Below are 13927 nucleotides of genomic sequence, written 5' to 3'. Positions count from 1 at the left end.
ATCAGAAGGATTCTATTGAAGGGTTTTTAAAGCATAATTTTGATATGTGCACAATGACATTTTTAAAAGTTTATGGAGGCAATGAGGCAGTTAGGAGACTATCATAATAGTATGTCCCAACTATGGTCCTATTTTTACTTTAGAAATTCCACAGGTCTGACTTCTCACATTTGGGTAACTGGGTCAGAATATCCCAGTTTTAGACAGTTACACCTTTATGCAATCAGCTGCTATACTCAGTCATCATAGAAACAACAACAATGCCCCTCATATTGAGACCGTGCCCTAACCGTTGTCCCCTCTCTGTCTATCAACCTGGTCACTCAAGGTGGATCATTTTCTAAAAAGACTAGATCTTTGGACAACAGCCTCTATGTCACCATTTTATGAAGAGAGGTGGGCTACTGCTCCTTTACCCACAAACCAAGTTCCAAGCTTTAGGGTTAAGTTAAAATTCTATTCTTTGGGGACAAATAACAACAGAATTTGCCTGCTAACGAGAGTTTTTATAAAAATCAAACGGAAAAATATCTGGGCAGGTCTGTTGTGTATAAAATTTTCCTAGGGGGCACTTTTCAGAAATCACTACATGGAAAATCACCAGAATGGAGTTTGGAGGTCTGGTTCCTGAGTCATTAGCAGGCAGATGGAGTTCTCAGTCTTGCGTGGTTAGTGGAAAGATTGGAGGGTGATGGAGCAGAAAGAGCAGGTTCGGGGTAGGAGAGAGCATTATGGACAGCAATGACTGGAAATAAGCCAAAATTGTCTTTAAAGCTCTTCCAGCAGCTTTCCTTTGGTTACCTTTGGAAAATCATGTGTCTTCTTGAGGCAGAATAGAAAGAAGTCTGACCTGCCAATTAGGGCTGGCCGGTTTGTTATTTAGCACCCACTAATTTGAAGCCCGTGGAGCTACAACCTTAAAGCTAACTTTTCTTTTGTGGCTTTCTGCCCATTCTCTCTTCTCAAGTTTTACCAAATTACCAGATTGAAACTTGCTGCGTGGATAAGGTCTCACTTTCTAAAGACTGAATAGCTTCTGTGTGTTCAGGATCAAGCTCACCGAGGCTTGCAAACCTGGCTGAACCAAACCCACACACAGCTCACACCTAGGGTGGGGGTGCCAAGACAGCTCGGGCAGCTACACACAGGCTGGGCAAACCCAAGTGTCCAGAAAGTGTTCTGCAACAAGATTGCAAGGCGTTTCTCTTAGAGGCACCTTCCTAAGAGCAAAGTGGCTAATATATGATTCGTACAAATTATGGGCCCGACATTTGTCAAATTCTCGAAGAGCAAGATACTGGGCTTGGACCACAGGCAAACCCAGTCTCCGGGCTCTTAACAAAACAAACAAACAAACAAACAAACAAACACTCCTTCCCAGGCTGCTTATTCGTAAGCTGTCTCTTACTTCTGCTAAAGCATTCGCGTTTCCGAGCGCCAACGCCACAGCGATGGGCGAGGTCTCCCAAGCCACGTGGGGAGAAGGCCAGCATCCGAGCACTAACAACCCGGCCCCGCTAGGACCCGGCGGAAGCAGCGTCTCGGCGGCGCTGGGAACGAGCTCGGCGGGCCAGCCAATCAGAAGCCTCGTCTGCGGAGTGGGCCGCCGCCCGGATCCCCCCCACTGGCCGCCCGGGGCACCGGTTATTTAAAGGCGCGCCGGCTCCAAGCTGTCGCGGTCCGGGGGCCTGGTCTGCGCAGCGCGTCGGCATGGCGAACCACATCGTGCTCTCCAGCGGCGCCAGGATGCCCCTCGTGGGGCTGGGCACTTGGAAGGTCGGTGCGGAGGGGGCGCGGCCCGCGGGCTCCGCGCCGCCTGGGCGGGAGGGACCTGGAGTGACCCTTAGCGGTCCCGGCCCTGGACGCCTGGCCTCCGAGGCGCCACTCGGGCTTGCCCGGCCCTCGGCGGCTCGAGTCGCCCCGAGGTGGGCCGGGCAGGCGGGCCGGGCCCTGGCGCCTGGGTCGGGCCGGGGGCTTGCGTGAGGGGCTTGGGGGCGGCCCCGCGGAAGGCCGGCTCCGTGCACGCTGGGTTCCCCGGCCGCGCCTTGAGTCCGATCCCAGCTGGAATGGTCACTAAAAGGAAGGGGAGGGGAGGGGAGGAGAGGGGAGGGGGCTTCCCGAGCCCCGCCGCCGGCCCGGGGATGGACCGCGGGAGGTGGATCCGAAATAGATGGGGCGGGGGGGGGGGGGGGGGGGTCCGCTCCAAAGGCACTTGTTGCGCCGCCTCCTTGTTTGTCTTATAAATAGTTTGGCCTTAATCGTTTCCGTTTTTCTCTCCGGAATAAGCATCTCAAGGTAAGCGCCCCCGGAGACTGCAGATAATTACATTAGGGGGCGCGGGTCTGCCCAGGACGCAGCCACTTCCGCGTCCCCAGGCGCGCAGCGCTGAACCCCTGTGTCCCCGAGGGGCACCTGGGGGGTGTCCTGGGAACCCCGCGGGGAATCTGGGCGGAAACCTGTTGGCATCAGCATTGAATGAAGCTGGCCCCCGAAACCTGACCCCCACCGAAATCTCTCACGCACGGCGTCCCTAAGAAATGGTCAGGAATAAAACGGACGGCCTGGTTATCTGAAAATTAGGGGGCGCGGAAAGTGGTATTAATGGGGCAAAACCCAGTATTTTTTAAGCCGCTTAGGAGGCAGCTTCAGGTATTATACAGAACATTCCACAGCCATGACCCCGGGTTTCCCACCAACATTGACTGTGGGCCTGGGCGTTGGATGTTTGCACACAGACAAGGGGAGGAAAGGCTGGATTGAGGTGCACCCCTGCGGTGGTTTGGACGACCCTAAAACCCGCAGTTGAAAATTGGTAAAATCTAAGGTGAGTAGGAAAGGGGTCCTAGACTTGCCTCACACAGACGATGTTTCCTGGCCAAAGTGATCAGAATATTAGTAATCCTGCGTTTCCTTCCAAAAGACCCGTGGCGGCTCCAAGGGTGTAATTAAATTATGACCGTGACACTGAGTTAAATTTCCACCTGTTGCAGATTATTCTCTCGGAAAAGGTGGGAAATTGTGCTTTCCTGACCTACAAGTTGACCTCAGGTGTACCAGATCCAAGCATATAAATGTAACCCTCATCTGTCCGTCAGTCCCTCTGTCCTCCAGCAGCTCCTGGCTCAGATCCCAGCACAGTGGCCCCCGCAGGACGAAATGTTGTCCTCTTGGTGCCAACTTAAGGGCAAAGATTGGCTCTCACGGGCCTGGCTTGGGTGGTCGTGTCTGTCCCTGTACCAGTCACTGGCAGGTAACAATGTGTGACTAGGCCGGGCTTGAGAAATGTGCCCCCCCCCCCCTCCCAGGGTTGGGGCTACACAGTGCTGGGCTGGCACATTCCAGGGCTCTGCAGAGAAAATCAGGGTTCCATTAAGCCTGAGGAAAGTTAAATGCATGCTGGGCAGTTTCTCCTCCTGGTCCCTCACTTGTCCTCGCTCTTGGGAAGGGGTGTGCTTTGCTGTCACTTCTCACATCAGCATCAGCTGTGTCCAGGATGCCACAGAGAGGCTGTGGTAGTTACGGTCTGCTGCTCTGCTCTGCTCTGTTCCTTGAGCCATGGAGGTTGGGCAAGGCTGCAGGTACAGCTTCTTATGCCCTCCAGGGAAAGAGGAGGTTGCCAGGTCATCTGAAGGTGTTCCTTGATCTCACACCTGAGGCTAGCATCGCCACCCGCCTCCCTGCTCCTCCGTGGTGGAAAGCAGGTTCAGGTCACACTCTATTCCCATGGCTCCATTCCCCCCTCGCCTGTTCGCAACAGCTGATAAGCAGCAGATGTCTGCAGCTGCGATGGCCCCAGCCATCGAGTTTCCTTTTCATTTTCTATCCTGCTCTCCAGAGGAATGCCCTCGGTTCTTTCAACAGTCTGTTGCACCCGCTTGTTTTTCACCTCTGGTCTGAGCAGGAGATGGAGTAAGTGTCTATGCAGTTGATCTGGGTGAAGCTTAATGGCCATGCGGGCACCTCTCTTCCTCCTCAGCAGCCAGGCTCCCCACACCTGTCCTGGTCACTCAGATGGTTTGGGCACAGCCAGCCATTCAGCTTCTTTGCAGCTGTGACCACAGACCATATGGTGATCTTCTGAGATTCGGACAGCGTGAGAATTGATGCCCAGGCCTTTGAATCTGTATCAGTAATGTTCTTGACTCTATGACCGTCTCCCAGAACTGCTTCCAAACAAGGGATTGCCAATATCTGAATCCAGGCATCAAAAAGAGAAAGCACAGGGATTTACTGAACTCGGAAACCAAATGGGAATTGGGTAAACATTTACAACAATTTTTTAAAAATACTTTGAGCTATTCAAAAGAAATGGTATCCTTTATTGTCTTGGGAACCTCATAGATCCAGACGGTGGGGGGTTTTTTATACAGTGGTTAGTAAATCAACTGATGTGAAGAAACAGGAGTGAATGTCTTTGCACATCTTTTTAAGATGATCGATGCTGCTGTTAAATTATCCTAAAATGAAGCCATGTGGCATTTCAGGTTCCGTCTGAGAGCAAATGGTTCGGAGTCAGCTTCAGAAACTGGCCTGGCCTTCCAGGAACAGGCGCTTCCGTGAGGAGCGGTCGGCTCACACTGTCCTCCTCCCTGGGTTGTGTGCAAACTGTGTCTTCTGTTTCATTTTGGATTTTCACTCCATGCTTTCCATTTCCTTTCCTTTCAGTCCTCTCCGGGCAGAGTGGCGGAGGCTGTGAAGGTGGCCATTGACGTTGGGTACCGCCACATTGACTGTGCCCATGTGTACCAGAACGAGAACGAGGTGGGGATGGCCCTTCAGGAGAAGATCAAGGAGCAGGTGGTGAAGCGTGAGGACCTCTTCATCGTCAGCAAGGTGCTGCTCTTGGGAGTTTGGGGTATAGGGTTCTCGTTCATGTTATCCGTTGGTGGCATCGGGGCCTCTTAATGCAGCTACAGTTATCACTGGGTACGCAGTTCTTCCAGGGAGAACGTTAGACTCGAGGCCATAGAGGGCTCCAGAGCTCACCCGTCCATGGCTGTCTTGGATGGTCATTCCACTGGACCCGTTGGTTAGAGCCCCTTGCCGATGAGGGTGAGGTCGTTGGTTGGTGCTTTCTTTCCAGGGACTTATCTTTAAGGACGGGACTTGGTTCCCATCTACAAACTAGATCTCCACTGCTGGCCACCACCTGGAGGTGAGGCTGGCTGTGAGAGACCGGCTTTGTAGGAACCTAGCCCTGAGAACTCATTGTCAGGCCCAGGGCTGGTGCCGAGCTGTCCATTCTGTTTTATGCCTTGAGTTTGGTCCTTCTGGGAGGAATCCTGACCTGATTATCCTGCCTTCCTTTGGAAAGTTAGCACCCACACTGCGAAGTGGAGTCTCCTCCGCCACCATGTGTAGCATCACAGTGACATGGGTGGGTCATGGTGAGAGGAGAGAGAATCATCTGGCTTCAAGCCATCTGGCTCCAGCCAGGAAACAGCTTCCTGCGTGGAGTGATAGGCTGTGTTCTCTCGCTGGCTTCAGCTGTGGTCCACGTACCATGAGAAGAACCTGGTGAAAGGAGCCTGCAAGAAGACGCTCAGCGACCTGAAGCTGGACTACCTGGACCTCTACCTTATCCACTGGCCCATCAGTTTCAAGGTAAGGGCACGGCTCAGGTGTAGCCTGTGGCAGGTGGGGGCCTCCTTTATTAGCAGGTGGAGTGGGACTCGCGCTGTGTGTGTGGTTACTCTTCCAGGGGCAGGCCTCAGGCCAGCAGCAGCGACCTCACCTGGAAGCTTGTTAGCAATCAGTCTCGGGCCCCACCCAAGGCTTCTGCATGCAAACCCAGTGACTCAGCTGCATATTATAGAGCTTGAGGAGTCCTGCCCTGGGTTGGTGGGTGATTGTGTGGTTTACAACCTTGTAACAACCAACATTCCTGCACAGCCCAGGTGTCACCCGCTATCCCCGCCCTGCCCAGAGGCATGCGTGCACATGTACATTCATACCCTGCACCTGTGCATGTGCGTATTCCTACATTCCACACACATGCCACATCCTGTGGAGGCTTGGTGAATGTTATCGGCACTCTAACTCTGTACAGAAGGAGTCTAGCGTTATTATGCCCTTTGCCTTCGTTCCAGCTACAGGCTCAGTTTTCTGCTCTGTCAGCCAGATGGAAAGTGTGGCGTTTACCCTGTAGATCTATTTTATTTCACTGTGGGGTATCCAGGCCTGACTTTCATTGTTTGTGTTTCATGATAAGCCAGCGAGGCTTGGCAAAGCGACGCTTCTTTAGTCTGGTGATCCAGCCAGCATGTGGACCCTGCGAGTTCTGGTCTGAGTCCTCCCTCCATCCACACCCTCTAGTCCAGAGGTCCTCAAACTACGGCCCGCGGGCCACATGCAAATACAAATATTGTATTTGTTCCCATTTTGTTTTTTTACTTCAAAATAAGGTATGTGCAGTGTGCATAGGAATTTGTTCATAGTTTTTTTTAAACTATAGTCCGGCCCTCCAACGGTCTGAGGGACTGTGAACTGGCCCCCTGTTTAAAAAGTTTGAGGACGCCTGCTCTAGTCCATGGCAGGGTTCCTTTCACTGACCGAGAATTATCCATTTCCATCTAACTGTCAGCCCCGGCTCATTTGATAAACAGTTGTCTGCCTATTCCTTTTTCACACGGACAGATTTGCCCTTGACTATCTTCTAAACACTTAGCCAGCTCTCATAGTGTAGAATATTTTTAGAACTTTGCTTTCAAAGATGTCACTGCACGTCAGTGAAGGGCTGTTACTGATTGTCTGCGTTTGATTGTCGTGACAGCCCGGGAACGAATTTTTCCCGTTGGATGCAAAAGGCAACGTGATTCCCTCTGACGCCGATTTTGTGGACACATGGGAGGTAAGGCTGTCCCTGCTTTGGCTTTCTTCTTCAGTGCTAGCTTCCTGCTGTCCTTGTGAGTGGACGGGTGTGAGTTCTGCCACTTCTTCTGCCTCTATTTTTGCTTTTCCTGCCTCATTGAAGCCAGCCTGGCTCCTGTCTTGCTGTCTCTTGGCTTCTCCAAGGTCTGACACTGGCGCTGAGTAGTAAGGGCGGGGCTGGTGTAAAACATGCCTCTGACCCTGGCCTTCGGAGCACATGTCAGGAGCAAGCAGACCTTCTTTTGTCTTCAGGCCATGGAAGAGCTGGTGGACGAGGGGCTGGTGAAATCCATTGGGATCTCCAACTTCAACCATCTCCAGATCGAGAAGCTCTTAAACAAACCTGGCTTAAAGCATAAGCCGGTGGTTAACCAGGTGAGCATCCAGCAGGGAGCTGGTGGGGGCTTGGAGGCTCGGCGCCCTCTGATTCTGGCGGTCACTGCTGTTCATGTCACCAGGGAGCGGCCGGGAGGCAAGCTCCTGGGCACTGGCACAGTCCTCACTGACGATTCAGAATGGCAGTGGCACATCGGGGGTGGAACTTGTAGGAGAGAAGGTTGAGCCTGGCTTGTGATGGCTCCGGGTCTTAACGGATGAGCAGCCTGCAGACACTGAGGTCCTCAGACCTGTCACAGCTGATAAGTGGCCAAAGCCAGAGAAACCCTAGGGCCACGGCCACAGTGCCAGGAACAAGGTTAGCGCTGCTAATGTCGAGGACACTCGCTGGGAAGCGTAGACGTGGTTGCGGCTTATCTGGGAGATAGGACGTTGGTTACACAATTTCCTATTGCATGAGGTAGGCCTTGGCATGGGTACCTTCCTGAGTGTGCCATCGCCGGTGCCCAGGCCTGCATCTGCCTCCTGCTTGCACTTGCAGATCGAGTGCCACCCGTACCTCACTCAGGAGAAGCTGATCCAGTATTGCCAGTCCAAAGGCATTGTGGTGACGGCCTACAGCCCCCTCGGCTCTCCCGACAGGCCCTGGTGAGTCCCCATGGGACCATGTTTTCCTGTCCGTTGGAGAACATTAGAAATGGCTAAAGAGAAGCATTCAGCACCAAGGAAACGGCTCGAGCTGATGTGCAAACCTTCCCAGGAGCCTTTGCTGGGTTTCCTGGTTGGCCTTTCAGGTAGCAAGAGGCCTGCTCTCTTTCCAGAGGGTTGGGAGTTTGTAACTAAGCTTTGAATCGGGAGGGCACTGGCGGGCCGCCCTCTGAGGCTGATGGGAGTCGGGGTTGGGATGCTGGCTGCCTTGAGTGGTGGCGCCAACGGTTGCTCACAGGGGTCACCTTTCTGTCTCCAGGGCCAAGCCCGAGGACCCTTCCCTGCTGGATGACCCCAGGATCAAAGCCATAGCTGACAAGTACAATAAAACCACAGCCCAGGTACGGCCGTGTCCAGGCACTCGTGACCGTTCCCAGGACTTCTGCAGATCTGGTGGCCCCCGTGGGCCGGAGGACAGGTGGCCAGGCCCAGTCAGGCCCTCCTGGGAGTGTGGCTTGGGGTTCTGGAGTGTGTAGTAGACAGGGACCAGCTGGGAGTGAGAAGATGCCGTGTGGTCTGGGAATACGGTGCCTGCCCGCTACCTTCCCAGGCTGCCACGGGGCCAGCAGCTGCTACTGTAGGTGAAGGCACATCTACTCCTAGAGCAGCTTGTTATCAGCTGCACGGGAAACGTTGTCTCCTCCCAGTGGGAGCAGCAGCTCCTGATCCGTGAGCTGTCAGTCTCCTGTAGGTGGGACGCCTGGGAGACACGGAAGCGCAAGGCGTGGTGGCTGAGAGCAGGGCTCGGGTCGGATCTTGAGGGCACCCTCCTTGTTGCTGGGTGTGACCCCAGCGTCTCTGTGCCTTGGTTTTATCACTCGAAGTTCTGGGATGTCCCCTTCCGGGTGTGGATGCATCAGATCAAGTGAGATGGTGACAGTTCTTGGTGAACATCCGCACATACTCGGCACATCTGTTCGCAGGTTCTGATCCGGTTCCCCATGCAGAGGAATTTGGTCGTGATCCCCAAGTCTGTGACCCCTGAACGCATCACCGAGAACTTTCAGGTAAGGCGCGGCTGGTTGCCCTGGTTTTCCTCACTGGAGAGAGGGAGGGCTCTTCATGTGGTCTCGGCCTGTCCCTGGAGTGTGGATGGGACCCCACCCTCTGGCAGTCTCGGTGGGAGCCAGCCTCCGTAAGCTGCAGTGAGCGCACCTGGGACAGGGGCTCCTCCTGGGTGGAGGCACCGCTTTGGGGTGGGCCCCGTGTCCAGTTTGCCCTCTGCACTCGCACACTCCTGTGCTGAAGCTCCTCAGTGACTCAGTGTTGCCCTGAGACATGTTTGTGAGTGACACTGGGGCTGCATCAGGGCTCCATTTCCCCATCTGTAAAGTAATACCGATTTCAAGAACTGTCATAAAGATTAAATAAGATGCGTTAGAGGCTTCACACACAATGCTTGGTACGCGAGTAAACGCTCAGGAAACGCTGCTGTGCCGAGGGTGAGTCCCTGGTCTGCAAGGAGCCTACAGGGCAGTCCTGCCCCCCTCTGCCAGTCCTGCCCACCTCTGCCAGTCCTGCCCCCCTCTGCCAGTCTTGCCCACACTCTGCCAGTCCTGCCCCCCTCTGCCAGTCCTGCCCCCCTCTGCCAGTCCTGCCCTCCTCTGCCAGTCCTGCCCCCCTCTGCCAGTCCTGCCCCCCTCTGCCAGTCCTGCCCTCCTCTGCCAGGCCTGCCCCCCTCTGCCAGGCCTGCCCCCCTCTGCCAGTCTTGCCCACACTCTTCCAGTCCTGCCCCCCTCTGCCAGTCCTACCCATTCTATGCCAAGACCCCATCTCACAGTGGACTGAGCAGCATGGCTGGCACCAGGGCATCAGGAGGTGGTCTCTGTGGGCGCTGGGAGCACCCCCAGAGCGAATTAGCCTGGCCTCTCATACTGGTGCTGGGTCGGGGGGTGAAGTGCTGTTCTGGTGGGGCCTGGTGCCCTGAGCCTCTGTGCTCACTGAGCAGAGCAGCTCCGCTAGGGCCACGCGGCCTCATCTGAACTTTGGTTTCCGGCAGCTGTTTCCACTGCGAGCAGCTGACTCTGCCTGTTCACTGGCCACAGGCTGTGGCGGGACCTGTGCCCTAGGTCCCCTGGGAGACGGGACGAGGCCTGTGGAGGGGAGGGCGCTTGCTGTGTCAGGGGAGCGTTTCTTCTCACTTCAGATTCTGACTGTTCAAGATAGAGGCAAAACAGTGACCCTGTGGGAAACATATCATAGAAATGGATGCTTTGTGTCGTGTTGTATATTTTCAAGGTGTTAGAAAAGAAATATTTTGAACTGACAAATCTCCTAGTGCTGACATTTTGTTTGCTGTGTAGTCCTTGCACATTTTGCACAGTTGTAATCACAGTCTGCAGCAGACTTCTCGCACGTTCTGTGTTCATCCAACGCTGAGGGCCTCCTGGCATGTGCCTGGCCCTCCCCGTCTCACCGGTGCTGCTTAGGGCCTGCCTGCTGGCCTCCATGCTGGCCACGTCTCCCTGCAACTGTGGTCTTCGTGCAGATGGTTCTTCTCATGCACCTCTCGCTCTCTGTCAAACCTGATTTGGCCTCGCAGGCCTGCCTCAGACCCTCTGGCCACAGCCTGGTTCCCCGAGTCCTCTGGCCTCCCCAGCACTGTGTGTAGTGCCTCTCGTACCGGGTGCGGAGAATTCCTCCTGCTGTTACAGCTGTTGTGTTTCCTTTGTAACCGAGGCAGACAGTCTTCCCATCACTGTGCCCCCCCCCCCCCCCCCCCCCCCGGTGCTGAGCACAGCAGAAATGCTAGGGAGGGTCTTGAAATGAGCTAAGCAGAGGCCCTGGAAGGGAAGGGCTGTTTTCAATGTTTCAGGAACTCCCAGCCGAACCGCGTGCCTTCTCTGAATACGCCGACAGCCAGCTTTCTCCGAGTTCAGCCTCCGTCTCCCCTCACCGCCCAGGGCAGCGTCTCAGCAGCCTGCGCAGCGCTGCTGCGGTCTTGGGTTGATCTTTACTCACAAAGCTTACTGGATGTTTTCTCTTCCAGGTCTTTGACTTTGAGCTGAGCAGCGAGGATATGGCCACCTTACTGAGCTACAACAGGAACTGGCGGGTCTGTGCCTTGGTGAGGTGAGTGGGTCCCGGGCAGACCAGACTGCAGAACGGAAGCAGAGCTCCCGGCAGCCGTAGCTGTCACCGTCACGGCCTCATTTGGTGCATTACCTTGCATTCTCATGCATGTGCAGCTGGAAACGTTGGCCCTGTGTCAGCCACGGGAAGATGCTGGGACGTCTGCTCTAGTATCTTCTCGTCCCGGCCCAGGTGCACTGTTGCCTGACCCGCAGTCACCGCATGTTCTGGCATTTCATTTCCAACTCTTACTGTCGGTGGAAACCAGAGGGGCCCAGGTGGCTCCTGCCCCACCTTTGTGGAAGAATTTGCCTGCGGCCCTATCTGATCATGACGCTACTAAAGGGTGTAGAGGAAGACCGTGGTGCTGGGGCCCGAGGTGATCCCAGCTCCGGCACGGGTGGGCCACTTGGCTCTGAGATGGTCACTGGACCCTCTGCCTGGCAGTCGCCTGCGGGCCTCCAGCCACACATCCGCTGGTCCTTGTATTCCCTGATTCCTCTGAGGAGGTCACGGGGGAGGCTGTTCATTTCCTTCTCCTGCCTGTACAGTAACTAAAGTTAGAACTTGTTTTCTTTCAAGAAGAACCGTCCCATTTTCCATGGGAGTCTAAGCGCCTCCTCTCGCTATTCTCACTGACCTCTCTGCCGGTTCCTCCCTGTCTCCTTACTAGTTAGTTACTCTCCTGCACAAAATGCGAACATTCCCTGAGCCACGTGGGTGGCTAGCTGTCCCATGCAGGTCTGCCCCCTGGTGGCTTTCGCCACCCTGGGCAGATGTCCCCTGGTGTGCATCTTGGTTGATAACTCTTCTGTCCAGGTGTGAACACGCTTGAGGTCTCACCCTGGCCTCAGACTCAGAACAGGCCACAGAGGTTACCACTGGCAGCCCCCGACCAGGGCGTTTTTGATGTCCCTGTGTGTGTGAATGCTGTGTAATCTTTAGACATTGAAACCACCTTTGGATCTAGTGGGTAAGGGAGAGAAGTGAATCTTTCGCCAGTTTACCCCTGTCTGCTTTCACAACGTCCCTGCCATCCATTCTGTTCCCATCCACCGCTGCCCCCGTAGGGAATCTCTCGGGGCCGATAGGCCAGTGGTTTTCTACCTGTTTGTTTACACTTAGACTTCCTCCACCCTCTGGCGCTGTTCTAGACTCCACTATCAGATTAGTCCTTGGGCTGCTGGTGGTTCGTAGGGATGTTTGGGGTCTGAGTGGGGTGGGAGAGGCTGTCCCAGGGCACCCAGGGAGCTCTTTCTAACACTACATATTACCTCTGGTGATCATTGTCGTTCTTCACCTCCGTTGCTAATGGCGGTGTTTATACCTCAGGTTTGATGGGATACAATGAAAAGCAGATCACGGGAACTTTTGAATGGTTCTGAGTATTTAAGTAGGAGTTATATGCCCCACGCGGGTTCACCCTGGGCCTTTCGTGCTCTGCCCGGCCAGTCTTCCCAGCGTTTATTGCTGTTATGTCCCCAACACTAGCCTTTGGCCCTGCCGGATGGGACTGGACTGGCAAACACGCCCGCAGCTCTCCATCCCCAGGTTGATGCCCTGCCTCCCTCCCAGTTCCTTTTATCGAATCCTCAGCTGCTCACTGGGCTCCTGAGGGACAGAACATTTCTGTCTCCCTGTACTCGGAGCACGTCTCTTACATTGTCATCACCCTCTTAATGTCTGAGACAAAGTGCTCTCCTGTCCTGCCCGTTGGATGGAATTATGAAGAAGCAGGAATTGCGTCCTGCTGCCCGGAACACCCCAGGCCTGGTGCTGGGCACTGGGAGGGTGGCGTCATCATTCATGAGAGCCCGTGGCAGAGGAGTCTAAGGGTGGGTGGCTGCCCCCAGTGCAGACCCGTGGCCTGCAGCTCAGAGCCGACTTGCTCCTCGCAGGCCTTTATTTCTACCTGTAATGAGACACTCAGCATTTCTGACTTTTTGTAATTTATTTTGGCTGAAATCTCTTAAAAACCTAATGTGTTCCTCTTTGTCTTGACAGCTGTGCCACCCACCAGAATTATCCCTTCCATGAAGAGTTTTGAAGCTGTGGGTGCCTGCTCTTCCCCAGGCCACCTGCCGCCATTTCCTGCCTTGTTCTTCCTTCTTCGCGTACGTAGTGTAGTGTGGCCATGTCCCTCACCACAGGGCAGTCACCTGCGGTTGCCCAGCCAGGGTGTGGCCAGCCTGGCATTGGGGCCAACGAGCAGTCTCAGTAGATTGGAGTCTCTTCCCGTTTTCTTTGCCCTTCGTGTCTGGGGAAGATAGAACCTCCATGCCCTTTCCTGACTAAGTTGAATCTACAAAGTGAAAATTAGTGCCACTAACAATGGGATTTTGGTTGCTTGGAACTGTAGTCCTTTCAGCCAGACTTCTTGCTCAAATAAAAAGAACTTTTGTGAGCTTGATGCTGTTCGTTTTGGCTTGGTTTGTTGAAATGATTCATCGCCTCTGTCCTGCTCGACCTTCATACCATTGATCCCCACAAAGCAGGCCATTCAGCTCTGCAGCACCAATGAGGGCTTGGCACCTTTCCTTTTGGTGGGGAACCCTGAGCCCCATATTTTACCCAGTTAGCCTTAGGGTGGTGGGTTTCCTCCGGCTGCACATTGGAGTCAGCTGGGGAGCTGGAAAGGCCAGTGATGTCTGGACCTCGCCCCGGAGACAGGAAGGTAGCCGGGACATCTGGAGTTCGCATGCGCCCTGGGGGTGCTAATGTGCAGGCCTGATGGGAGCCACAGCTTTAGGGCCAAGCCAGGATGTAAACCCACTGGGGATTTCACTTGTGAGGCCGAAGTCCTGTTTACTAGGCAGTGCTCCTCACAAGGAACTGCTTTCATGAGCTTTCCTAGACTAGAGGGAAGGGCATCATACCTGGTGTCTGTCTGAGCTGGGGCTGCCTCACGAAACAGCACAGAAGGGTGCACTGAACAAGTTTA

The 13927-nt window shown here is 54.5% G+C and overlaps 1 protein-coding gene across 1 annotated transcript; it reads left to right on the top strand.

Annotated features, from left to right (window-relative positions):
* The first annotated feature begins 1607 nt into the window (after nucleotides 1-1607).
* Nucleotides 1608-13396, top strand: AKR1B1 (aldo-keto reductase family 1 member B). Its single transcript, XM_059711830.1, has 10 exons — nucleotides 1608-1776; nucleotides 4666-4833; nucleotides 5488-5604; nucleotides 6773-6850; nucleotides 7123-7245; nucleotides 7748-7854; nucleotides 8174-8255; nucleotides 8838-8921; nucleotides 10904-10986; nucleotides 12991-13396. The coding sequence occupies exons 1-10, from the start codon at nucleotides 1711-1713 to the stop codon at nucleotides 13031-13033; spliced, it is 951 nt and encodes a 316-aa protein (XP_059567813.1). The 5' UTR covers nucleotides 1608-1710; the 3' UTR covers nucleotides 13034-13396.
* The last annotated feature ends 531 nt before the right edge of the window (nucleotides 13397-13927 follow it).

Source organism: Myotis daubentonii, chromosome 10 (genome assembly GCF_963259705.1).
Source record: "Myotis daubentonii chromosome 10, mMyoDau2.1, whole genome shotgun sequence".
Lineage (NCBI taxonomy): Eukaryota > Metazoa > Chordata > Mammalia > Chiroptera > Vespertilionidae > Myotis > Myotis daubentonii.
This window is presented reverse-complemented; position numbering and strand designations above follow the sequence as displayed.

Excerpts from the sequence above, each read along its gene's own strand:
- AKR1B1 (XM_059711830.1), top strand. The coding sequence starts at position 1,711 with ATGGCGAACCACATCGTGCTCTCCAGCGGCGCCAGGATGCCCCTCGTG. Across the intron at positions 6,851-7,122 it reads ATTTTGTGGACACATGGGAG|GCCATGGAAGAGCTGGTGGA; the intron begins GTAAGGCTGTCC and ends TTTTGTCTTCAG. Across the intron at positions 8,922-10,903 it reads GCATCACCGAGAACTTTCAG|GTCTTTGACTTTGAGCTGAG; the intron begins GTAAGGCGCGGC and ends TTTCTCTTCCAG.